General features: G+C 39.8%; 3 protein-coding genes across 5 annotated transcripts in view; 1 reads left to right on the plus strand and 2 right to left on the minus strand.

The window, feature by feature from the left end:
* Positions 1 to 59: 59 nt before the first annotated feature.
* Positions 60 to 7,318, minus strand: RAD9B (RAD9 checkpoint clamp component B). 2 transcript variants are annotated; one of them, XM_042829263.1, is made up of 11 exons: positions 7,233 to 7,318; positions 6,486 to 6,556; positions 5,462 to 5,611; positions 4,868 to 4,982; positions 4,238 to 4,337; positions 3,807 to 3,913; positions 2,636 to 2,742; positions 2,170 to 2,234; positions 1,835 to 1,957; positions 925 to 1,168; positions 60 to 757 (listed from the first exon to the last, which is right to left on the minus strand). In XM_042829263.1, the coding sequence occupies exons 2-11, from the start codon at positions 6,531 to 6,533 to the stop codon at positions 623 to 625; spliced, it is 1,194 nt and encodes a 397-aa protein (XP_042685197.1). In that variant the 5' UTR covers positions 6,534 to 6,556; positions 7,233 to 7,318; the 3' UTR covers positions 60 to 622. The 2 variants fall into 2 exon arrangements, with proteins under 2 accessions (XP_042685197.1, XP_042685198.1); XM_042829264.1 differs by lacking the exon at positions 1,835 to 1,957.
* On the plus strand, positions 7,271 to 11,486 carry VPS29 (VPS29 retromer complex component). Of its 2 annotated transcripts, XM_042829265.1 has the most exons (5): positions 7,271 to 7,357; positions 7,758 to 7,769; positions 9,325 to 9,516; positions 9,950 to 10,185; positions 10,491 to 11,486. In XM_042829265.1, exons 1-5 carry the CDS (start codon positions 7,355 to 7,357, stop codon positions 10,606 to 10,608), a joined length of 561 nt encoding a protein of 186 aa, XP_042685199.1. In that variant the 5' UTR covers positions 7,271 to 7,354; the 3' UTR covers positions 10,609 to 11,486. The 2 variants fall into 2 exon arrangements, with proteins under 2 accessions (XP_042685199.1, XP_042685200.1); XM_042829266.1 differs by lacking the exon at positions 7,758 to 7,769 and having other exon boundaries at positions 7,278 to 7,357.
* A 383-nt stretch (positions 11,487 to 11,869) lies between these two features.
* The window catches only part of KNTC1 (kinetochore associated 1), a 34,465-nt gene continuing 20,664 nt past the window's right edge, over positions 11,870 to 25,670 (minus strand). The window contains exons 41-63 of the mRNA XM_042829267.1: positions 25,007 to 25,123; positions 24,194 to 24,303; positions 23,754 to 23,964; positions 23,271 to 23,360; positions 22,752 to 22,923; positions 22,299 to 22,357; positions 21,934 to 22,150; positions 21,318 to 21,391; positions 20,593 to 20,803; positions 20,375 to 20,484; positions 19,683 to 19,732; positions 18,971 to 19,049; positions 18,225 to 18,343; positions 17,525 to 17,660; positions 17,127 to 17,222; positions 16,256 to 16,312; positions 15,775 to 15,829; positions 15,590 to 15,653; positions 15,364 to 15,493; positions 13,690 to 13,779; positions 12,981 to 13,126; positions 12,699 to 12,789; positions 11,870 to 12,434 (exon numbers count right to left, since the gene is read on the minus strand). Of these exons, the coding sequence (XP_042685201.1) occupies positions 12,375 to 12,434; positions 12,699 to 12,789; positions 12,981 to 13,126; positions 13,690 to 13,779; positions 15,364 to 15,493; positions 15,590 to 15,653; positions 15,775 to 15,829; positions 16,256 to 16,312; positions 17,127 to 17,222; positions 17,525 to 17,660; positions 18,225 to 18,343; positions 18,971 to 19,049; positions 19,683 to 19,732; positions 20,375 to 20,484; positions 20,593 to 20,803; positions 21,318 to 21,391; positions 21,934 to 22,150; positions 22,299 to 22,357; positions 22,752 to 22,923; positions 23,271 to 23,360; positions 23,754 to 23,964; positions 24,194 to 24,303; positions 25,007 to 25,123 (2,544 nt within the window). The 3' untranslated portion in view covers positions 11,870 to 12,374. The remainder of the gene's footprint in view (positions 12,435 to 12,698; positions 12,790 to 12,980; positions 13,127 to 13,689; positions 13,780 to 15,363; positions 15,494 to 15,589; positions 15,654 to 15,774; positions 15,830 to 16,255; positions 16,313 to 17,126; positions 17,223 to 17,524; positions 17,661 to 18,224; positions 18,344 to 18,970; positions 19,050 to 19,682; positions 19,733 to 20,374; positions 20,485 to 20,592; positions 20,804 to 21,317; positions 21,392 to 21,933; positions 22,151 to 22,298; positions 22,358 to 22,751; positions 22,924 to 23,270; positions 23,361 to 23,753; positions 23,965 to 24,193; positions 24,304 to 25,006; positions 25,124 to 25,670) is intronic.

Here is a 25,670-nt window from a genome sequence, read left to right on the forward strand (position 1 = left end):
ACGCACCCTTGGTGGCTGTGGCTGTTCTTGTCCTGTGCCCTGCTGCTGCTGTCTGTTGCTGACTCAGTGCAAGTGATGAGGGAAAGGAAAAGAACATTCTAACCTGAAACACCAGAACCCTTAAACCCAGGCTTCAAATTGGTTATTGCATCACTTTTATTTTTTAAACACATTTTTATGCCAACTTTCTTGCACTAAGCTAAGCACTGGTTCTACAAGCTTCTGCCGTAATACCAACAACCATACAAGCAGTAATTTGGCTGTACTGGAGCGGGTGGTTTATTGCAGTGCTTGTAGCTGTACAAGAGCAGCTTTGTTTGTCTGAAGCTCTGACACAGCTGACTTCTCTTGTGAGACTGAAGAGCTGGACATACAAAGCAGTGTATCAGCAGGATATACAAAACTAAATGACCTAACTTTGTGTTAGGACAGCATCCTCCTTTTAGAATGATCAGAATACAGGTGCAGTGAGTTTCCATTAAGTTCTAACTCGCCTAAGAAGTTTAGGATACTTTCATAATAGAATTAAACTTTGTTCTAAAGCTAAAAACAGCTCTACGTGCCAAATACATGCTTAACTTTCAGGGCAGCCCACGATAGTCTGAGATTCATTCATTCCACCTTACTGGAGAACTTGTGAGCTCTGCGTCTTGCCAAAATCCTCTTCTGTGTCACTAGCTGTTGCTAAACTGTGGAAGGCATGACTGACGGCGTCCTTCTCCTTAGAAGAGACTGCTCCAAAGAACAACGAATGAAACTGGAAAATGCAACAATCACAGGAGTAAGACACTGAATGTGAAACAGAATTTGAGGGCTAATTATTTCTGCAGATTGGGACTATGTGTAGTATTCAGCTTCTAAATGGCATCTAAGGTATAACACTGTTTTATCATAGAATGTAAATGTGATTGGGAAGGTCCTCACCTTGTGATAAGGAGACTCTGCTTCCAGCACTGCTTGGTCATCTGTCTTTGTTACTGCTGTTCCTCCTGTGCCTGCAGTACCTCTGTATGAGACTGGGGGAACACTTTTGACCTGTTTTGCCAAGGGACTTGCAGGTGCCCCTGACCCTGTGTTCTGTGCCTGCCCGTTCCATCGCGGCTTTTTGGAAGCAACTGCTTCAGCGCTGCCATCCTTATCAAAGCATTTGTCCACAAGTGGCTTTGAGCTGAATCAGAGGGAATAGGTCAGATTTGTAACATCCTCCTGTGTGCCTTTGTTAGGAGGTCTTTGTGCTAATGGAAGGCACTACAGCTTTAGCTTAGCTTCTCCACAACCCCTCTCACTGCAACAAAGCCCCATGGAGATAAAGCTGCAAGAGTATGGAGTGCTCCCCCTTGCACCAGAAGTCTCTGTGCTGTTCATGTTATCAAGAAACGGCGCCCAAACTCTCGGCTCCTGGCTCACCGTCTGCTGCAGAAGGGGTGCAGCAGTGCAAGTAAGGAAAATGATCTGTGATCAAGAAGGGAGCATCTGGCTAAACCTTTCCTGTGCTGACAGGTAAGATGTGAGGTGCGTTGGTGCTCAAGCAACCAACTGGCTGTCAGAGCTGTGGCACTGCCTATACGAGTAGCAGACATAGCTGCGAGCTTCAGGGTAACAAATGCACTGATGGGGAGGGAGTGGTCTAGCTGTCGTGCTTTGCATCTCAAACTATTTCAATCTTTTTCTGAATCTATCCAGTGCACAGCTTTCCTGTGAATAAAGGCTCCAGGATAAGTACAGTGCTTATGAATACCCTGCACATCACTGAGTAGGAAAATCTTAAACTCAGCTGTTTCAGCCTGCTGTGGCCAGTCTGCCTCCCTCCCCCACCTCTGCAGCCTGCTGTTACCTTTCCTGCATCTGTGAGAAGCACGCAGTCTCCTGGGAAGCCATCTCACTTCTGATGTCAGACAGCGTAGCCAAAATAAAGCTGGCTTCCAGCACTGTGTCTTCAATGCTGAAAGCAACTGGTCTAAACGCAAACAGCCACGTACAGGGGTCTCGTTAAATGCTTTGTGCTCAGTTAGAAACTACTTCACCCCATGCTGCAGACTAATTAGAAATATAACTTGTAGCCTGACATGAATATCTGACTGTTACAGTTAAATGCTTGAGTAACCTGCAGATCAAAACAGACAGGGTGCTTATATCTCAACCATTTCCACAGGCAGCTCCAGAACGTACTTCCCAGGCATGTCCAAGTGGATGGAGACAGGAACACTGGTGGCTTCTGAAAACGCCAGCAGTCCCTGAAAAGAAGGGGTGAGGGGTTGAGTACTATTTTAAAAGTGGCAGAAGATTAATGTTAGAATGCAGCTGTTGTTTATTGGCAAAAAAGGTGAAGTCTACTTTAAAGGGAAAAAGGCTACTGCTGCTAGATCACGGTTTCTGCTTTCTCTGCCAGGAGCTGTGCAGGTAGAATTACTGTGGCCGTGACGCTTACTGCAGCAGTGTTCATCTTATCTCAGCATTGGGTAGATGGGGTTTGTTGTTTTAAGAGTTTCTTTGAAGATCCTTTCCAAAGCCATTCCTCAGCCAGCTGGTGAGATAGTGCTGCTGGCCGGCAGGCCTGGTGGAACACCAGAGGCAGGGATCGTTCTTCTGTGTTATCCAGGTCAAAGTAAGGGAAAACAACAAACTCTTAACCTACCCTCAGTTCTCTAAGGCAGAACGTCACTTCAGAATCGACTCCAACTTGAAAGTAGTCAAACTCATCTGGACTCAGCTGTATTTCGGTGACCATTGTCTTTGAAAAGTCTGTTTGAAATAACAAGGCTGGAGTGAAACCTCAACAATACGATTATAATGATTTTTTATATCGGCAGCATCTCAATAAATAATTGGCTAATAATAAGTGGCTAGTAATAGTACATGTCCAGCTTATTTACATTCATTTTTGTAGTTAGGTAAAACAAAAAATCCTGAAATTATTTACAGCGCTCTCTGTGGATTTACGTGGCTTTTAACAGAATTTATTTCATATTCCACAATGTGCTGTAAGCCCAGCACTGCTGCCAGCCTTGCGAATCTGCTCTCCTACAGGCACTACTGCTCTGGAAGACATTTGGGAAGACCAAAAGCAGAGTGACTTTAACAGATGGATCACAATTGCTGGCAACCTTCAGAGGACTACAAACGAGGTCTGAGGTTATTTGTTCTAAACTGTCATTTTTTTCCTGGTATTATGTAAGTGAAAATGGAAAATAAGCTCTTCAGCATCAGGTGTTGCTCACTGTCATTCAACTGCTCGTTAATTATTGTCAGGTGTGTGAAAAGAAAATCAGAATGCCAGAATGCATCACAGTCTCAGAGGCAGTCAGAGCTCTGTCAGCACTGCACTCCTGTCCAGCTCTCCTCCACAGCCTGACTGCTGCACAGCACTACCAACAGATCCCACGTTTCTGTTTCTCAGCCCCCAACACACCACTGCACGTTCACACACCCCTGTGGGGTTCTTAAAACTGTAGAAACAAACGCCTGTAAGAGAGCTGCCAACTTCTATGAGGCAGAGCCACCGCCTGCAGCTGAAAACAAGTCTCGACAGCTGCCACCTCTTTGGAAAGGACACCTGAACGTGGAACACAATCCATCACCAGATAACGCGCTCAGGACGTGTTTTGTTTCAGTGTGTACAGAACATTTGCTGCAGGCAGCGCTTCGCATCGCATGCGACACGACAAAAGCAAAATGCCTCCAATTCCTTCTTCCTCTTCTGCCATCGACGCCAGACAAGTATTCCTAAACCCCAAGTTCTCCAAGGTACATTAAACCCAAAGGATGGCAGTATGAGCGGCGTTCCTTTGTGTTTTCTGTTTCCTTACCAGTGTCTTCCTCAGTGTAACTCTTGAAGCAAGCCCTCGTTGGAGTAACCGATAAGGTGACTTCTTCTTGACTCGTTGGAAAGTGAACCATTACATCAGTCAGCAGCCTATGAAGATGAATTTAGCACTAAAATGATTTACATGAGACAAGTCATTGTCTAGCAATGGCAAAGGTGTGGATTCAAATCGTGGACTATGTGCTTCTCAAGCTGGCAGCAGGATTAATGGCACAACCACCCCTGATCAAATCCAGCTCCTGAAGCTGTTATGTGAAATATCCAACATCACCGCAAGGGATTTAGCAGCAATTCACCATTTCTGAGTGTGGGCCCTACCCACATTTTGGTCATGTTAGGGACAGCTGGAGCAGCATTGTCCTCTGGATTCTTGTTATTCTTTTCCCCAGAACAAAACATTTGAATGTTCATTACCTGGAGTGGGCTCTGAGGACATTTGGACACATGTGCTTTGCAAAAACAGCCTGCAATGGGTCACATTCTTGAAAAGCCAGATTATGTGTTTTTACAATACCTAGGTATAAAACATGTGAATGAAAATCAATGCTGGTCTAGAATTCTAACTTTTTAATATTAATTGCTCTTCCAAGACATCTCAACAAAGGAAATAAATGACTCACTCTAGCTGTGTAGCAATATCTCACCCACAAATAGAAAACCAAATTCTGGTGCCCTCTGCCTTCCTTCATCCTCCTCGTTATATCCTCAAGTCTCTGACATTTTTAAGAATTCACAGCAAATGACTTCACAGCAACAGACGCAGGAAGAAAACCTTCAACATTTAATTGTTACAGCAATATAAATGCTGGTGGAAAACAAAGGACAATTAACAAGTACACGTAATTACTGACCGGATAAAAGTCAGTCTGGGAAATGCTGTTATAACTGCTTTTTAGCAAGGCAATGTCACGACATAAATTATGATGTGAAGAGGCTGAAAGCGTTTGGCATAATGTCCCATCAGTGACACTCAGTTAATAATTACACCTCGTCCTGCTGTCAGACTGCTCCTGGTTGTGGAAATGCACTCTATGTATCACGTACCATTTCTGCAGAGGAGCTGAAAAGTTATGTGGTGATCTTTAGCATTTGTGTAAATGCTGCATTTCTCCACGTGCCTTTCCAGCACGTTTACACATCTGAATATAGGAAGAACTGACTGAAAAAAAGCACACAATCAGTGCAGAAGTTACTCTCTAAGACATTTTGCAATGTTATTTCTCTCATGCACTTAATCCCCAGCTCCTGCTTTTATGACTGCTCTGTAAGCAGAGCGCAGGCTGCTGGTGTTGATCTTCGCTGCCCTCACCCACCCACAGCCCTGTTTGCAGAACAGTGTGTCAATGTTCTCCAGCTCACGCTGTTCTCAAAGGCTATAGGGGAAACCCTCATCAGACAGAAACACAGCATTCCTTCACCCAAGATGAGGCTGATTCAGACTTTGGAATCTGCAAGGTACAGCTCAGGACTACACCTTTTAAATAATTAAACATTAACACTCCCTTCTGCAGAACTGCTCAGAAGCCCTTCAGTTTAGAGCAACCTGCATGCCCATAGAATCCTCCCCTACCACTTCGATTTGAAAGTGGGCTGACTTCCTGCTTTCAAAGCTGCATGTAGCAATGTGTTAAACTGTACCTTAATGATCAATTTACATGCAAGTGACAACTGCTTTTCTTTCTGACAGGGTTGAGGCGCAGCTGTGCAGCAGTAATGTTGAAAAAACATGGATGAGAAGAAGACATACGCATATGCTGACCGAGAAGAATTCACTGATCTTAAGGCAAGCTGAAAATAAATGCAAAGTAATTCATTAACTCAGAGCTGTTTCGTATTGAGCCTTTAACAAAAAAGCCATCTCTGTACCTTCAGTGTGGTATCTTCAGAGCCACACCTAAGCCACAAAACCTTTATGTGTGTACATCTCCAAACAAATCCAGATGCATCACTTCTACTGCCGTGTTCAGACTTATCCCCTTTGTTATTACCGGTCAGAAGCCCCGGCCCTTATGCAGACATGGGAACCCAGTGCAGGGATGTGTGAGTTAAGCCTTGAAGTGCAGATTACCCAGCCCTTAGAAGTTGCATTTAAGGTATGTGAAAAACTGGTGCCTATTCTAAAACAATCCATGAGATACACAAATAAGCAGAGACTTTTGGCACCTACACAACATCTCATTTACAAACAGTATTTCTACTTCTGATGTACCAGCCCCACAGCATGTTGAGCTCATTGCTTTTAATTAAGAAAGCTCTAGAGAAAAAAACAATTCTGAGGGAAGTGGTGTCTGATTAACAGGAGCCATTCTTCCTGCTGAGTCACACCAGGGCAAAAACATGTCATTTAAAGGCAATTTCTGATGTGAAGCAACACATCAAACTTCTGATTCGTGACAATGGGAATAAAACCCTTGGTATTAATCCGGATGTCCTGGATGAGCGTTAGGTAACTAAATCCCCAGGAATATCAGGGACAGAGGAATGACCCTTCCGTGATATCATCTGCATAATTACAATCACAGAAAGCATGGCATTTGTCCACCTTGAAAGTGGAGGGAGGAAACAGAATGCAGCTCAGACTGAAGAATACCTGCAGGAAGAACTAACACCTCAAACAGTTTCCAACAAGACTTCAAACTGTCAGTAAATCCGATGTACTTACACCTCTGTCTATGGGGTCAAAGCAGAACTCATCGCTAACCCGCGCCATGGCATGCACTGCTCTCCCAAACACTGCCAGGGAAACAGAACGGCATGAGATGCATTTCAGGTTCTATTGAAAAACAAGTTACACCTCGTAACTTTCTCCAGAACAATTTAAGGGAAAATGTTAGACATTTCTCATGCTTTTCCAAGGGAAATGATGGTGTGGGGGAAAGCACTGCTCTTTTTTAGTGTCACTAACACCTCTGTGTTTCCACCCAGAGGAGCACTGTGGATTTGGTGTGTCCCTTTGCAGCTGTACAGCCCAACATCACCAAACAATCTCACATTGACGGCACAAAATGCTGCTTTGGTCTGAAATGTCACTCTGTAGATGGCCATAAGACTGAACAAGCAGAACCCTAAGAAGCCCACAGAGAACCTGCTCTCCGACTTTACCACAAGCTCAGAGCTCTGTGAGGAACTCTCACAGCGTGGTGCCACGGGCAACGGCTCCTCTGCCCCAAACCCTGCTATGGCAGCCGCACCCTACTTAGGGAAGGCTCTTCACTCTGCCCAGACGTGCCACCACCTCCCCTGAGGTAACAGGTACCTCTGAGGTGCGTCCCCCCAATGACACACTTCATAGCTGCCCGCCCCGCGCCCTCTCGCCTCACGTAACAGAAAAGGCGGGAAACCCCGCTCAGAAGAAAAAGACCCGGATGTAACCGCCGGAGAAACGCGTTTCCCGCTCTTTTGGACTTACGGTGGAGCCGTAGCGGAGGGGAAGTAGAGGCTGTCTGACTTCCGGGAGAAGCCGCCTGACTTCCGGGAGAGAGCGCTTGACTTCCGGGAGTGGCTTCATCGGGCGGTGCGCTGCCGAGCAGGATGGTGAGCGGAGCGCTGGGTCTCGCCTTTGGGCTGCGATGCTCCTGAGGTGCTCCCGCGGCAACTCCAGGCGGCCCAGCGCCGACGGCGGCCCGAAGGAGGCCCCGCTTTGTGTCGGTCGGCGCCTAAAAATCCGCCTGTGGCCGAACTGAGGGAGATGGAGCGGGGAGGGAGCAGCGGGGGCCGTGGGTGGAGAGCAGCGAGGAACCGTGTGTCGTTGTTGTTGCTTAATTTTATTTTTACCGTTTGACGCTGCTTTCATAACATCGACAATTCATTAATTATGATTTGCCTATTCATTTGGCTCTGTTTTCTTTTCTGTTGCTTTCCTTGGTTTAACATTGATCACGCATCGCCCTGTTTCCCATTCCCCTGTCTGCAATCAACTCCTCCACCCGCTCAGGCCGGGCACAGAGTAAGTTCCGTCCCGGCGCTGGGGCTGCGGTGGGGCTGGGGCCGCTGCTCACATCCCCTCAGCTCCGGATGTAACACGCTTCCATGCTGTTAGGTTTTGTGGATGGAGCCCACGGAGCTGTTTTTTTTTTTTCTTAATTATTATTATTTTATTTCTTAATTACCAGGAGCTCAGATGTGGTTTGGGAAAATCTGGGGCCTGCCTGTTTGTTCAAGGGAAAAGGTCTTTGAGCTTCGTTGGGGTTTTGTGGAAGTGGCAGCAGTTTGATTAGACATCAAATGCAGAGCTGCTATTCCATGGCCCAGACCTTTAACCATCAGTGAGTGCATCTGTTTAGTGCCACTTTAATCAGCAATGAGACATTTTCAATTAAAAATAGGGGGGAAAGGCCTTCACAGCCACCTGAGTCCTCTATGCATCTTAGCGTGGCTGCTAACATAACGACAGCTGCGTGGCTTAAAAATATAAGGTAAAAGCAAGTATTAAAGAAGGTAAATGTGGTTACTGCTGCATACATCAGTATATCTGTGTATACAGACTGTCTATTTGCAGACAGATCTGGTGGCTGTTAGTTTAGGACTGGAAGATAAGCTTTTAGGAACTGGCTTACTAACAAAGCTTTTTAATTGGAAGATAAACTCAATTAATAAGGGGTTTTAGTCAAATCAATGGGGTGACCATCTCTAAATCCACTGGGTTTAATGTAGTAGCATTACGCCCCATGCTGCATAGAGCTTTTCATGCCCTTCTTGCAAAATTAATTTATTGCTACTTTGCTTGCATTAATTATTTTCTCTATTAGTGGACTTAAGACTGTAGTTTAACGTTATACATCTTAATCTGGTTGTGTAATTTTGAAGACCCCCTTAAATTTATGTTCTCATTGCATCTGTAGAACTGAAGCTCCAAATACATAGACCTGGTAACAGAAACAGTGGATGCAGTAGTCCAGGTTATTTTTTCTGCAGTGTTCTCAAGGGTTTTGTGCTTTTTTTTCCCTCTTCATTTTGTTAGTCTCACTATCCTATGATATGTGTTCAGAACAAGCTTCCTGTTCTGATTAACTGTTAACACATGTGACAAATTTGCTATTTGTTATTACTATTTTATAACTTAAGTAGAAAGGAGCTTTAAAGGGATGTGACCACAGTTCAGCCAAGTCTGTGCTTGAGAGCATCTGGTACAGATGTCTGATATCTTTTCTAGTTTAAGGGGAAAAAGGAAGTGGGACAGCTTATGGTAGTTCCCAATTTTGTGTAAGTCACATCAAGTAGTAATGCAGTTCTTCTGTTACACTTTGCAATGACTTTCAGCAACAAAATCACAAAACCTCTGCAGGTTTGTAAGGCTTTCCTCTGGGTAGCATTCAGTATTAGTAAGGGCCCCTGTTTTCACTGAAATATGGAAATATTCCTTTATTTAATTCTTACTTTAGTAGCTTTTATATCAAAATACAATTGCGAAACAGAAGACATTGTGGTGCTTTTTGTTGCCTAATAATTCTCATCTTAAGTATCTGTGATGGCTTTTCTTTCCTGTCATGATGCCCGTTCAGTTGGTGTTAGTGTTAGGAGATCTTCACATTCCACATCGATGCAACAGCCTCCCAGCCAAGTTCAAAAAGCTGCTGGTTCCAGGGAAGATCCAGCACATCCTCTGCACGGGAAACCTCTGCACCAAGGACACTTATGACTACCTCAAGACCCTGGCTGGGGACGTTCACGTTGTCAGAGGGGACTTTGATGAGGTAGTGACCTCTTTTGGTGGTGGTATTTTGTGTTCAAGGCAGTGGTTGAGTTACTTGTACTTCTAAGTAAAAAAGTGGGCAGTCTGAGCTTATTTAGTGCTAAGAGTGAAAAGTAAACCGAGTAAAAGGGTTCGAATTAATGAGTTGCAGTCAGTGTGATTAAAACTGAATTGGGCACTGAGCTAAGGCTAAGACTAGCAACCAGGACCTCCTGTTGTCTCTCTCTGAAATTCCTGGCATCTTTACCAAACTCTTGACAGTGCTTATGAAAGCAGTAGTGTGGCTCCCACTCTGGGGCAGCAGAACCAATCAGACTTTTAGGTTTCATCTAGTGCTTTTTTTTTTTTAATAGATGAATCTGTACATCTAATCAGTTTGTAGGGCTTAATTAGCTTATTTTGCTTTTCTTTTTTTTTTTACTTCTGATTTTTAGAACCTGAATTATCCTGAACAGAAAGTTGTAACTGTTGGACAGTTCAAAATTGGTCTGATTCACGGCCACCAGGTTATTCCTTGGGGTGATATGGCCAGCCTGGCACTGTTACAGAGGCAGTTCGATGTGGACATCCTCATTTCAGGACATACACACAAATTTGAGGCGTTTGAACATGAAAACAAGTTCTATATCAATCCAGGATCAGCTACAGGAGCTTATCATGCCTTGGAGAAGTAAGTAAAACATGAGAAACAGCTGTGGGATATTTCTTTTTGATAAGAAAACTTGTTCAGGTTGGGATTTGCCCATCGTTTAAAAATGTAGCCTTTAGCAGAGGAGGACTCGTCGTCCTTGCTGAGGCTCCTGGCCTGAAACGGACGACTGAAGTCCTTAAAGCTTCAGATCTGATGTACTGTGCTTACAAAACTCACATCAGTTTTTCCCAGGAGATTCTTGCTAAGAAGTCTGACAGTGAAACACCATTAAGGTTATTTTATACACGCTCTCAATTCATGCGATGTTTTTTTTTCCTTTCTAGCAACATCATCCCGTCATTCGTGCTGATGGACATCCAGGCTTCTACAGTAGTGACGTACGTCTATCAGCTAATTGGAGATGATGTGAAAGTAGAAAGAATTGAGTACAAAAAATCTTAGAAGATATTTGCTTGTGTGGTATTTTTACTGTCTCATTCCAGAACTGCATGTTACTGCAATCCTTCCTTACTAGTTTACAGAACTGCACTTAATGTTTAACAGCTTAGCAGTGTAACTTCTTGGTAATAACTTTAAAACATTGTTTTCTTCTTTTCTATGTATGAATTGATTTGTAAAATATATTGCAGTGCTGTTCTTTCATGTTGTCATAAATTTCACTTCATAGAAAAACAAGCCTTTATGAACCGTTGAAGAAAATGCAACAGTTGCACTTGGTTTTGAGATGTCTGCCAGTACTTTCATTTGGTAATGCTTATCACATGTCACCAGAGCAGTGCATGGAGCTTTCAAAGAAGACTGTAAAAGGCTCGAATAAAAATAGCAAGGCCCCTGGGAGGCGTGTTTGGTTTGCTTCAGAATCCATCTGAGGTTTGGATTTCTCATTCAGTATCATGTAGTCCTTTAATTGGATGTATTTTTGAAAAAACTTGGAATGAACACATACCTTGGAGTAGTAATTTCACTGTAGGAAGCTGAACCTGAGTTGTTTTGTTACTCAGAGCACTGCTGTGCTTTAATGAATGACTGTCCCATTAAATCTGTGAACAGTGATGAGCTTTCCTTTATTTATGGCTTATATTTGATATTACATCTACCCACTTGGCTTTGTGTAAAAAGGTTTTAAATAATGTAATTCCATACAGCACTTGTACTGCTGCCAAAGGCTAAGAAGTTGGTTGTTGAGGAAGGCTGGAGCTTTTGTCTCTCCTAGTCCCACGTACCTGCAGGAACTGAATGTATTTTAACAGCTCTTGCTCCTTATGACTGCTGATTTCCCAATATAAATAAAGTTGTCTCTGCACAACATCTAGAATTTAGAATGGTGGCCTGTCTCCTTTGCATATGTTGTCCTTGGCAGTAAAAGAAATGGTAGTGAAGTGTGAGCAGTAGTAGTGAAGCACAGCAGTGAAGGCTGTGCTGTAGTTGTCATGAAAGTCCATAAAACCCAAAGGATCAGCTAGAACCTACAGCTCTGTGTTGGTAACTTTGGCTAAACACCTTCTATTTGAAATGAACCTGCTTTGCTTACAAAAAAACCTCAGTGTTTGAGCTTGGTAACTCAGACACTTTGGCTGCTATTTCCTGCAGTGAAATACATGCTCCTTGAATTCTGCATGTTTTCAGCAGGAAAAAGAACATCACCAACTTTTCTTGGCAAATTTATCTGTACATCAAAGCTTATAAAAGACTTTAAGGTCAATTTTGATATTAAAGTTGGTTTATTTGTGCTCACTGTAATTAAAATCACAATTTGTATATTTTACATGAAGCTGTCTATAAACTATATTTTACATGAAGCACAATGCTTCCAGTTTAAAACTTGATCACAATTATGTCAAGTTATGTCTGCATGAACGAAATCTTAGTGATCCTAACAGCAGACTTCAATTATTAGAGAAATAATACAGAAATAAATGAAATAAAGTTAATCCTTCTTAAAGTCAAAGTGCAGAATATGAATGTTGCTATTGTATGCAAATAGGAGCTCCTGCTCTAAATCAAACTTCTTTTTTTTTTTTTTGCAAGGGACAGCTTATGGAAACACTCTAGAACAGATGAAAGGAAAAAGAAAAAGATGTGGAAAGCTAGGGCCAGCTTTTGGTAAAAGCAGTGAGGTTTTAGTTCAGAGTTTACTTGACCAGGATGTGCATTGTGAATGCATAACACTCATCTTGCCAGCAGAGGGAGAAAAGACTGAGGGTAAATCAAGACTTCATAGATGGCAGTTCTAGTACACACGTCTCCTGTGGTCCATTCAGGTACATCTGGAGGGTAAGAGGACAAAGGACAAAGGTTTGGAAAACAGGCTGTAATCTAAGACTTGTGAAAGTGCTTGAAAGCATGAAGTTTATCACTGTTCAGATTTGATTCAGATAAAATGTGTTTGAATCAACAAAGGGATTTTATTACATAGAATATATTTTACTTAAAAATCAGCTAACAAGTATTTTTGCTAGAAGTTGAGTGAGAGTCCCAGATTAGAAAAAAGGAAAAAGTGCTGTATGAAGTACAAAAGTGGTTTATTTTACCTTCAGAACATCAGAGGAGGATTTATCTAGCAGAGTAGGGTTTCCATTTTTCTCTTGATACTCTCGAATTAGGGCTGCTGCATCCTCAATGCTGTAGGAGGAAAGTTTGTTAACTTTGTCAACAAATTCTCTGAAAAGCCAAGAATTAAACCATACACACCAAACTATAAACTGAAGTATGGCTCTGCAGTTCTGAGGTCAGATAGGTCTGGTGATGGAAATGTAAAGCAAAGGAGAGATGCAGTGTTTGTAAGCAATGCATCCTCTGTTTTATTAACCTACCAGTTCTTGTTGGCAAAATAATCCACCAGTTCTTTCATTCGGTGAGTGCTCATCAGCTGCTGCTTCACCAGTGGAAAATACTTCGTTTTTAAGAACTTTTCATATAGCTTCTCATTTATGATACTGTCCAAAATCAAAGATCTAATCTGTAGATTTAAGTTCCAGCAATGGGAAAGTATTAATATTTTATACATAAAAAATAATAAACCTTTGAATTAAAAAAAAAACCGAAACCACCAGGTTTTTCTTATTGGACCTCCCATAAAGCTAGATTATTTCTTCTGCAGTGCTGAAAAATGGCAGATTTTCTGAAGGCTAATTTCAGATTTTGTTTTCAGATATGGAATTAATTAGAAACTTGCCTTTCAGCAGCTTATGCACAGTAAGACAAGAAAGTACAGTTTCATAAACCATTTGATGTTTCTGCTTAAAACATTTTTTAGAAAAATAAAGCAGTGCTACTGCAAAACAGTGCTGGGACAGTCTATAAGAAAGCACTGTGTGTATGCATGTGTGTATTTCTATATCTATAAAATACTAATCCAGTTGCACAACAATAAGAAAACAGCAAATTCTGCTATCAATTTCAGAAGTGCAGGTTATGTCAACTGATTTTTGGCAAGGTCAGAGGAGAAAGGAAAAATGTTGTGTACAGGTATCACTGAGAAAAGCCTGTAAGTCAAAGGTAAATGAATTAAATCTTACCTACCTGAGAAGCAAAAGCCACCACTTCTCCAGCATTCATATGCTCATCTATTTGTTGCAGCAGAGTTTCAGTATTACATGTTGACAAGAAAGCCTTGCAAAAAAAGAAAAAATTACCATTCTGCCAATAATTGAAGTAGAAGTTTTCCCTTCAGAACAAGTGTTTGACTTACTCAAGAACAATTAATATTTTAAAACTCAAGGCACAAACATGTAACTCTCACACCAGGATCTGTGCAATCGGACTGAAGGAGTAGTAATTCCTATTGCTGTTAACAATCGTGTACATGTTCACATGGGTGAATAGTGGTAGGGCAAGGGGGGTGGTTTTAAATTACGACACGGAGGTTTAGGTTGGATATTAGGAAGAAGTTTTTCACTCAGATGGTGGTGAGGCACTGGCACAGGTTGCCCAAGGAGGTTCTGGATGCCCCATCTCTGGAGGCGTTCAAAGCCAGGCTGGATGTGGCTCTGGGCAGCCTGGTCTGCTGGTTGGCGACCTGCACACAGCAGGGAGTTGGAACTGGATGATCACTGTCCTTTTCAGCCCAGGCCATTCTACGGTTCTATAATTTTCAAAAGTTATTTTCATGTAGATGTTACAGGTTTTTGACTCATTGCCATAGATTTTTTACACTAGTACTATGATTTGGGAAGATCTTCCTGACCGTAACTTTTCTGAAGGAAAACCTAAGAACTGAAGATACCTTTACTAGTGCCAGTTTGCTCATGACAGATACAAGAACAGCCTTTAACACTTTAACACTTTATCTTATCAGAGCGTAAATTAACGGAAAGAAAGAACAGAAAGGAAACTAAATAGATGTATGAGGATTGCTAGGTCACGGCCTGAACCAGTGATTGAGTACCAGGTGAGAAGGTGTGGCTAACCCAGGGCACACAGCTGTAAGCAATGCACCCAGGGTCCACCTCTCCCCACTCATTTAAGTTAGCAGCAGAAGCAGCAGGATTCTTTTTAGAGCTCTCCCCTTCTAGAGACTTGGCTGACTTGCAGAAAGGGTAAGTTGCTTCTCCTTGTATTGTCTTCTGAATTGTATCTTGATAAATGTGTTTATGAGCATGGTTGTATCCTGGTAGAAAGCAATTTCATTGCCTTCCTTTGCTCCACAAAGTAGATCCTCACCATTTGTAAGAGAAGGTTCACAAGAGAACTTGTGTATCAAGCATCTTTATTAGCAGGATTCGATAGATACAACCTGTTGTTGAATCAGCCCTCAGCAATTACATGGGTTGTCAGTAGTTTTGTACACTGCCTTGGCACATGTCTTGTCTATGTTTCTGTTTGGTTTTTCTTCCGTGTGCACTGACTGTTTACCATAAGCAAATATTTGATGTTAGAGAGCCTAAAACTTAGGGCTGTGTTTTCAGGGTGCAGATATGTAAGTCAGCCACTAAAACCTATCTGCTGAACCCTCCCAGAAGGCACTCTCTAACACAGAAAAGGCAGTCATATGGCAAAGCTGCTGAGAATGACTTGAAGCTTAAAAAATAAGTGTTCACATGATCTCTTTCAGAAGGAGAAATTTGAGGTAATAGTCTCTGTGGGTGGGAGATGTCTAATAGGCTGCTGCTAGTCTAAAACTGCCTCCTTCCAGTCTCTGTTGAACATAACACGTGGAAAAGGCATTTCCCTTGTTGCAATATAAAATTTCCTTACCTGAATTTGCTGCTCCCGCTTCTCAAACTGAGGAATCAGCATCAGGCATCCCAAAGCAAAAGCTGGAAGGTCCAACTGTGCATATTGTTTAGCTATTCCAATGACATCCAAGTCAGCCAGTACAGGACACCTTCAGTAGAAGATGAGGAAGGAAGTTCTCAATCATGCCATGTATGAACAGATGGCTCAGCACTTTGAGAATTTGTGCCAGATAAAACACACTTACTTGAGCAGAATCACAAAACACTCACAGCATTCCTCTATCTGTTTAGGACTTGGTGGACATGAAGCTAAGAGATAAAGAAGCCATGATAAAGTAAATAATTTAAGTTGCTATACAAGCATGATAATATATAAGCTATATATATATATATATACACACACATGATGTATACCAGCTAATAATCCTACCTGTGAGAAATGGTGACAAAACCACACTTCGCCAAGCTCGACTGAAGCTGGGAATCTGTGACAGCAAAATTCTAAAATTACAATGTTGCCTATTTGTTTGCTGTACTTGTGAACGCAGACATCTTGACCCATTACAGGAGGAAGGAACTGATGAATTTTCTTTTTATATTGATGAACTATTCCCTAACATTGCTTTCCTCACCTTGTAGTCTAAGATCTTGCTATATTTTGACTAATAGTTATTTAGTCTAACTTCAAAAACCTTAAAATAAGTTTTTACTGACCACAGCATGAAATACACGATGTTATTCAGTAATTAATAACTATACTCCCCTGCATATTGCAGTGTCATGAAATAATAATTCAAAAAGCATCTTTCCATGCACCCTTTTGGTAGATGGCTAGCATTCACTTCCATGTACAAATGTGAAGTTAAACTCCTGCTCAGGGAAGAAGTAGGAGCCACAGAATGCTTGCTTACCTGCCATAATGAGTGAACCCCAGTAATCGCTATCAGAACTTTCCTAAGATAATGAATCTGAAACAAAAATAATCCATTATAAAATGCTACAGTGTTCTTAAAGATTTGATAATGTGCGGAACTGTGCTGTGCTTGTTGTCTACAGGATGTCAGCTTAGAGTTCCTCAAGGCACTTTTGCTCCTGTGGGAGAAGTGACATGCCTTAATTAAGCTATCACTAGCAGCAGTGGCACGTGTTGTCTCAGTGAATACCTACAACTTCAGCACCCACTGATGCTGAAAACATTACGATTTCAGCTTTGCTATTAAGTGCAGAGCTCTTATTAGACTAAAGCTACCTTGAACATCTGCTTTTGATATACCAATATTGCCAGGTACATCTATTACTTGTTAGATTGTAGCAGCACTACCTCTGATTGTCAATCTAATAAAGTAAGATTGTGAATGACAAAAATCAGGATTGTTATTGTAAAAAGTCAATTATAGGGGTAATATTTTTTTGAGCATAGATGGTGTGTATTTACATGAAAATATGTATGTGCAAAGAAAAATATGTGTATTGCATTGTAAAATTATAATGATATGAAAAGTTATCATCACAGAACTTATTCTTGTAATCTGAAAGGCCTTCTGCCTTCAAAAAAAAAAAAAATTGAAGCAATCAAAAAAAAGAGAACAACTAAAGATCAAAGTACTGTTAAAAGAGAAATTTCTCAAAGCTTCATTGGCCTGCTACCAACCAACCTCAGTTCTAAATTATAGATAGGTGAATTGTGAACTTGCTCTGATTGTCACATCCCTTAGAAATCAGTGGCTAAAAAAAGGCTTTTTCTCACCTCGCTGCAGAACATCATGCTTAAAAATTCCTTACCATATTGAAACCAAGAAGTTTCTGTAGTAGGCCATTCCACAGCTGGAAGTCGTATACTTTATATTCTAGGCTAAGTTCAGTCACCAGCCTGACAGCCTAAAGGAGAGCAAGGACACAGTGTGTTCTAATAAATACTCATTTCATGATCTTCAGATCTTCACTGTTTTCCAGTATAATTTTAGATTCTGCTGGCATTACAGGGATCTTTCACTACAGAAAGATTTCAACCAAGCCATGCTGAAAATTATTTTATGTGGATTAGAATAAAGTGAGAACGACAACAATAAAAAAGCACATCTGTACTTGATTTATATGTATTCTATTTTCGTGTACTACCATCTACCTGGAAATCTCATTTACCTCTCTTTTGTAAATTGCAAAGGATTTAAAAAGAATACCGTGGGTTCATGGCTGTGATTCTTCCATAGCCCCTTAATCATTCCTTCCTTAGGACTCTTATGAAATGATTCATAGGTATATGGAATATTCAAGACTTCAAACTCTGCCAGGTAAATGAAGCATTTTAGAAAATACCTGTAAAAAGCCACAGAAAACCAAGCTAATGATAAATATCACTTTCCAGTAGAAGCCCTTAACTCCAAATTGCCAACATGGAACCTGTATTCTAGATATTTTCTGTGGAAGTTAGCTGTATATATATATATATTTTCAAAGAAATAACATTCTTGTGGGATTTTGGTCTAACTTTGCAGAGAACTGTGTCTTTGCGTGACCAATTTTGAACTTTAAAAGGATAATTTATTCTCAAAATGAGGTATTCAAGAGCAGAATCTGAACAGAGTCCTAAATATATAAAGAAAATATTTAAACTGCCACAGAAATAAATGCAGTTCACAAAAATTGAACAAAATGTTTTCTGCATAATATTCAGGTTTACAAACTAGGCATCTGATATACTGGACTGCATTATATTGAAGCTTAAATACATAACCATGCTCACCAACATGTTTTAAAAGCTTAAAGGGAAAAAAAACAACAACAACCAGATCCTTCAAATATATATTATTTCTTTCCAAAGTCTACAAAGACTAATAATACATCCTGATCAAGGAAGACCTAAGGGAAAATTCATCTTACTTTACTTTCTTAATGGGTTTCTTGAAGAGTGATTCCACAGTGCTGGTATCTGCCAGGTAGAGCAGACACTTAAGTGCTCTGCTCCTGTGAGCAAATGTCAGCTGATTAACACCGATGGGCTGAGGGGATGCAAAAAACAGAGTGGAAAGCAGATGTTAACAATGAGTGGCTGAACAAGAAAGCAGCTCATGTTGTAGGATTTTCTTCAGATTTCTGGCAGATGTGTTTAGCAGAAATGCATGCTAAGCAACAGACATGTTCAATGTTTATATTACCTAGCTAAGATAGATTGTCGCCTTCCAAGAGCACTGCTAAACCTTTTCTAGATGTAAAGCTATTATTGCAGGCAAGAAAAAATATTTGTGATTTATAGTATCACAAATATCTTTAGTAAGAATAAAAGGTTAAATTTGTGCTAGAATGATTTTTTCCCTCTGTTCAAATTCCACACAAAGTGAGCTAAAATATTATTATATTGGCTTAAAGTGCATTCTAGAAAATGTTTTATTCAGATTAATATTAACAAATTCAGAAAACCCAGAGTTCAAGGGCTGCTCTTGGCAACATTTAAGGAACATCACAGCTTTACTCCAAAGGTGACGCATGGAGGTAGAGAATCGTAGAGCTCACATAAGTCATCTGCAGCTCTCAGGATGAACCAATGCAGTTTGGTAGATGACACTTGATTTTAATTACAGATGAAAATATAATAAGTAGAAAGGTAAAACCAGAATTTAAAAACTTACAGATGTGGCAGATGTTGTAATTGCAAAAAGCATTCTTGAACTGTAATCCATGGGGTGTGACTGAAGTAGATAAATAACTCTGCAAAAATGAATTGTTTTTAATACAGCATAGCTAATGAGTGCAATGAATCAGTTTTCATTCAAATTTAAATGTATCTCGCTGTCAAAAAGAGTTTGAGGATAAGAGATTCCAAGGAACCTGAGAAGAAAACTTCCAAATAACTCTTAAAACTACTCTGAAAATAACTGTATCTATAAGTTACTGCAAATCACATTTCACTACAGAATCAGTACTGATGTCATCAGAAAACAAAGACGACACGCGATATAACCTTCCAGAGAACAAAAGAAACTATGCTTCTTGTAACTCCTGGGAGTAATTATTTTTTAGTCTGCCTTAAAAAGCAGCTCTTGCACTAACAAAGTGGCAGAACTGGAAGTGTTTGGGGGTAGCTACACCTCCTCTGCAGCTCTTAGTGTTTACTAATCAACAAAGAAAACTGCGTTTATATAGTAGGAAAAAACACTTGCATTTTGGAATGTCAGCTTTTCTGCCCTATATTTGCTTAATCACCACAGCTACTAAGAATTCTATCTTACCAGAGGCTGCAGAATAAATTCTGAATCACATGCAATGTTAGGTTTCTTGAAAAAGCCAGATAACTTGCAAGTTAAGACTAATTCACTGTTGCATACAAAGCAAATTCAGTACCTTCGGAGTTCTTCATCTTCCTGTGCATCTCCAAAGATTTCTTGAGTTTTCTTTAAAAAGACATTAGAAAATAGTTTTGAGAATTCTCTGAATTGTGAACTGCTAGGATAAATAGCTGGGTTATCCTTTTATGACAGGGTTTAAGCAAGCTGGGCACCCCTGCTAATGTAGCCAAGTGAAGGAATTTTGTTTTTATCCTTTCTTTATTTATTTAACAGTGTGTTTGGCAGTCAACACTATTCTTCAGTCCCTCCCCCTGCTAACTGGCATTTTGAAGCAATGTTTGTTCCCTGCTCTTCTCATAAAGCTGTATGTTGCATAGGCAGCAATTAACTCTGCTGAGTTGCTATGGGATAGGATTCTTCGTCTCAGTGACTTAAAAATTCCTTTACTGCTTTTGACTGGTGACACAACGTTAGTGCAGCATCAAAAATGAGATTTTAAGCTCTAGACTGAGAAAAGAGAAAGCACCTCAACATTCAGTGTATCTAGTTCTCTCTAGAGAGGCTGACTTGCAGCAATATAAAAACGGTATTAAAATTGTTAGAATTCTGAATTCAGATGCAGCTTCAATAGATTAATTAATTAACTAAGAGTGAATCATTCAAAAAAGTAAGGTTTTTGCACAAGTGAATTAACAGACATGTAGCTGGATGTTTATCTTCAAAACCAAATCTTCAGCGATGACTTACTTCTGAGGGCAGTGTGTTTGGACACAGCCATTTATTCAGCAGTTTATTCAAAATTTTGTTCATATCCAGGTTGTTAATTTCAGCTATCTCCTTAGCTGCCATATGGATATCTACACAAACAGAGACAATATGTTAACAGTCTGGTAGGACTTGGCCTGTTGTTCTTTACAAACAACAATTACTTGCAACTTTTGCAACTAGATTATGCACATGCTTACCTGGATAATCTCGACCTGTCGGATTTTGGATTCTTTGGTCTATACTGTGGTGTTCATACAGTAAAACAATCAGGTTTGCTGGTTTTGCAATAGACTTTAAATACTCTGCAGTGTTCAGCTTGTAGGTTATTAGAACATTTTCTGTTGCTGATCGCTTATACTGCATATATAACTTCTTCTGTAAGACTTCTGCTTTTTCATGTGATTCATCCTTTAGGAAAACACCATAGTTTTATATTAAACAATATCTTTTAATTGCTTCTCAGCAATTCTATTCAGAATTTGATATTTATAAGCAAGGATGAGAGTCTCATTTACACTATTCTACCAAGCATGAAATACCAGCTCAAGGATGAAGAGCCAATGCAGATTTATTTTATGCACTCCTACAAACACCTGAAGTGTCTTGGAACACGTAAAACAAATTAAATGCTACTGATCTCACAGTTGGAACAGACTCAGTCTGATTCTCCTGCAGCACATGCTTGTAATGGGAGAAGCAATAACTTTTTTTTAAGTTGCATATTTGTTAATTTTTTGCCAGGTTGTGAACAAAAGAATGAGGTTCCCCTGAGGAGTCCATTAAGCAGAAATTCCCCAGAAATACAGTATCTAAGAGGGCTTATTATGATGCAGTTTGCATATCACTATTCAAAGCACCAATGGACAAAGTGAACATAAATACCTCCTATAAAAAAAAATCTTTGCAAGAAGTTTTTTGTTACCTTAGCAGTAGTATTCTTAAGCCATTTCTCAGCTAGACGGAGACAGAATTTCAATGCCTGAATCTGATCAGGGCCTGTTTTTTTTGTTTTGTTTTGTTTTTTTTTTAAAAAAAGGAAAATAAGTGAAATTAGTTTTCATGAATCTCCTTTACAGTATACAAAATATCTATTTTAATCTCTTGTTTATTTCTTCTAAGCTATTTAAAAGATTAGGAGAGATCTTGTTCCTTAAGAGCAACAGAATTATCTATTCAGATTCTGAGAAGGAAGAAGCTAGCTCAAATTTGGCTGAAATATTTGCTTCTGCAGGCAAACTTGTCTGGCAGAACATGATATGTTGTGGAAAGCTAAACATTAAAGAACTTTAAGCAAGACAGGATAACTTAAGAGGAAAGAAAGGAAAGTATTTAATAGTGATACTGGATTATACAATGGATGTCATTCTAGCCTTTTCAAAATCTGATGTAGGAGAAAAATGTGCTTTTGCTCACCAGCTTCCCCAGGAAGTATCCAAGAATAGTATTTAGTGTTTGATTACAGCCTAGCTTTTCTTTTCCTAAATCTGTTCTCCTCCTATCTTTGCTTTACCCATCAAGTCATCAGATATGCATCTTACCTGTGGGAAATTCTTGTGCAATCTTATGGGCCATAGCTACAGCCCACTCTGGATTAATTATAGACAGTAGATATGACTGAATTTTCTGCACAGTTTTAGTTGTTTCCTTGTTAACAACTGATGTATACCCCGTGTTTCTCATTTCAAATATTTTTGGTTTCAACTTTTTTTGAAAGACATGCTGAGCTGCAGACATGTGCAAGGTATCCAGTGAAACCTAGAAAATTATTAAAGATGACAGTTGTCAAAATGTCTACAGTGAGACCAAATTCACACTAAAGACAGAAGAAAAATTTGTACTTTTTTTCATATGGAGACAAAAAAAGAGAATCTAGAAACAAATCCTTTTTAAGATTCAACTTTACCTTCATTAGTTTGGAAATCAACAGAAGTGTTGGAAAAGATTCCTCACTGAGCTCTGCAGCTGCAAAGAAAAAGACAAATGCTGATGGCAGTGTCACAGTCCTCTTGCAGCTTTCTCTATGAAATTAAGCACTTGCAGTGTTGTTAAGTGCAGGCCTTCACTGAGAGTGAAGGAATGCAAACTTAATTAGGCAAGCTGGCCTGGCATTTAGGATACGGGTTATTTTGGTTCTGAGGTCCTGAGAAAATCATTTGAGGACTGTGTTCTGTGTTGTGTATACTATCTTAACTCAAGCCAGCTACCTGGGAGCACAATTGCATTCAGAAGCATTCGGGAGGGTAACTGTGTTAGTAAGGAAATACAGTTAATGTAAATATGGGCTTGAAGTAAAAGTTCACAGTTAGCAGAGAAAAACAATCATGCATATATAAAGCTGGAAGAATACCGAACGTACATATAATGTTCCAAAAACACTGTGCAGTTCTGAAGAATATCAAATGAAAGGGTAGTCTGGTTTCAGAAGCTGGAGATAAAGGAATCATGTGCTCTGAAACATACTGGTGTTCCAGGTCCACAGGTGGGGAAGTTCTTTTATATGACTCCAGATGTTTGAGAAGGCTCAAAGCCTATTGAGGACAAAAAAAAGGTAAAGAAAAGAACAACAAAAAAGCCATAAGACCACTCTATTCCCTCTTCCCTCTCCTGAGTAAAATATCTAAGAAGATAAATATAATAGATATATATGTATACATGAAGAGTTGCTGTGTATCTGTAGAGTTTCTGTCTCTGCTACGAATTATTGTTGAGAAACTGTTAGAGATCAGTAGTTTATTTTCTGAATGACAGCTGCATAGATAGCTTAATTTCATTAATTTCAACAGACTCTTGAATAACTACACTAATAAATAGGGAAAAACAAAAGAACAGAATAACAAAGCCATTATCAAGATAGCAGCACCATATTTGGACATACCTGATTGAGCTGAATACTGGTATTCCTTTCATCAGCGTTCTGTATCACTTTCAAGACAATTTCAATAGTTTCATAGTCATAAGGATCAAGCTGTTCAAAATAATGACCTATTTTAAGATCTTACATGATTTGTCTTACAGAACATAAAACTGAGTTAATTCTTTTCAATTTTAATACAAACTATATTGATGTAACATTAAAGAAAGAATACAAGCATCACAGCACGCTTCTCTAAAAAAAAGAACCCTCCAGTTCATAATACTAAATCCTAAAAGAATTGTCAAGGTATTACACAGGAAGACCAAACATTGTGATGAAAAGAAAAAACTGTGCAGATGCTTTTTTTTTTTTTTTTTTTTTTGCCCTTGTCTACTTCTAATGCAGACTTTGATGTAGTTACAGTACGGTATATTTATTTTTTTCAGAAGGAGCTTGGCTTTTTTGTTTTGTCTTTGTAGTTTTTTTTGTTGGCTTGTTTTTTACCTTGTACAATATTCCACTGAGGCTGGTGACCAGGTCATTTGTGCTTTTCAGCAGAGGAATTATTTCTAGCACTCTGGCCAGTAATGTGTCATGAGATTGCTTCTCCCTGCATTCTGCAGAGTCATCTTCAACGTGATTCCTATTAGCATTCTTGAGAAGAAGTGTTTCAATGCAAAGCTGCAATGCAGCATCGCTGTCCAGCATGAAAGTTCTAGGAGAGGACAGAATGTTATTTTTTCTTTGTGACCTCTGATGTCGTCATTATTTCCTTATGACCAAATTCATCAGAGCCCTGTATGCATTCTGGTTCACACTAGTTTTTTTTAAGAACTATTTAGGTATTGCATACATCCATAACTGCTTAAGCTAGAATAGTTTTCTGTAGGCATGGTTATGATTACAGTGGCAATTAAACGGAATACATTTGACTCAAATATTACCTGCAGTAATTCAATATGAGATCTGTGCCTACTTCTGGATTTTGTACAAGAGTTCTTATGAGGTCCTTCTTCCTTACTGGTGGTTGTCTAAATACAGTCTCAAAAGAAATCTACAGATGAGAAAAAAATGTTATCATCAGACCAAAGAAGTCTTTTGTACAATACCAAGACTAATTCCTCATATAGTTAGCCTTTTTGCTTTTCTTTAGTTTCAAGCCAGAGATTTTTAGAGCAGAAAAGAACAGTACATTTGTTGACTGTGTTCTGTGCCCAATAATCTTCAAGTTCCTTTAAGCATACTTGTATGGGAACTGCTGAGTCATGGCCTGAACCTCTGATTGATCACCTGAGGTGATCCATGAGCCAGCCAGAGGAGCACAGGTGAAGGCAATTCAGCTGTGCTGCAGGAAGGGGTGGAGCCAGGCTCCTAGACCTATTTTAGAGCTGGCTACCAGTGCGGAAGGATCTCATCTGGAGATCCCTCCTTCTGGTGTTTTGTGGTGAGCCCAGCATAAGGGTAAGCCTTCCATTTATTCTCTTTTGTTATCATAGTCCACTTCGCCTAACTCTCTTGTTTATTTTTGATTGTAACATCTTCATATCCATTGATTATACAATACTCAATTACTATATTTCTCATTTTTCTGAGCTTTACTTAAAGAAGCAGGCAGAATAAATAAAATAAAACCCAACTTTCCTTACTCTTTAAAAGCAAATAATCTAAAAGCAACAAGCGCTATATATATCAGAATGTCTTGACTTTTCATCAGTTATTAAAATTCTAAAATAATAAAAGATAAAAGTCAAACTCACACCAAATTTACCAAGCTGGATACCCCATTCTGCATCAGTTATCAGCTCTCGGAATTTTTTTTCTTCTGCTGCTTCACCATATTGGATAGCAAGCTGTGCTCCAACCAGAGCTACTGACTTAAAGGAATGGGAAGGGAAATAGAGGTACAGTAAACAATCTGGAAGTTAGGAATTGTAAGATGTAAATTCTTAGAGGAGTTTAAAACAATTCACAGATGATTACACAACTGTAACGTAGAAACAATCCTTACAGAACATAATGTTAGGATTCCCTCACCTCCTGTTGAGGAGCTGAAAACTACTTGAAAAATTCAGGTTTTATCTCAAAAATATTATGCTAATACTGTGCTACTCTAAGTGCAATGAATGCACTTATCTTCCCTTATGTTTTATTTGTTTCATTTGTGAAAATTGCAGTTAGAGAACAATTCCTCCAAAACACTGCAGGTTTGATTTATAGTGGCTTAGGGAAAATCAACTAGAGATTTTTTTCTTTTTCAAGCTTTGGAATAAGTCATGGTTAGCTAACCTTGTGCCTGGACTTACATTGTGCTAACTGTTCACAGCAACTCTCTGTGCAGTTTTACCTTGTGGCAAACAGATTGCCACTGAGAGAGAGCAACCAGTTCTAACAGCCATACCCATTTCTATGCAATATTGCTGA

The sequence above is a fragment of the Centrocercus urophasianus genome, unplaced genomic scaffold, assembly GCF_019232065.1.
Source record: "Centrocercus urophasianus isolate 14NV4802_14NV808 unplaced genomic scaffold, USGS_Curo_1.0 seq_30, whole genome shotgun sequence".
NCBI lineage: Eukaryota > Metazoa > Chordata > Aves > Galliformes > Phasianidae > Centrocercus > Centrocercus urophasianus.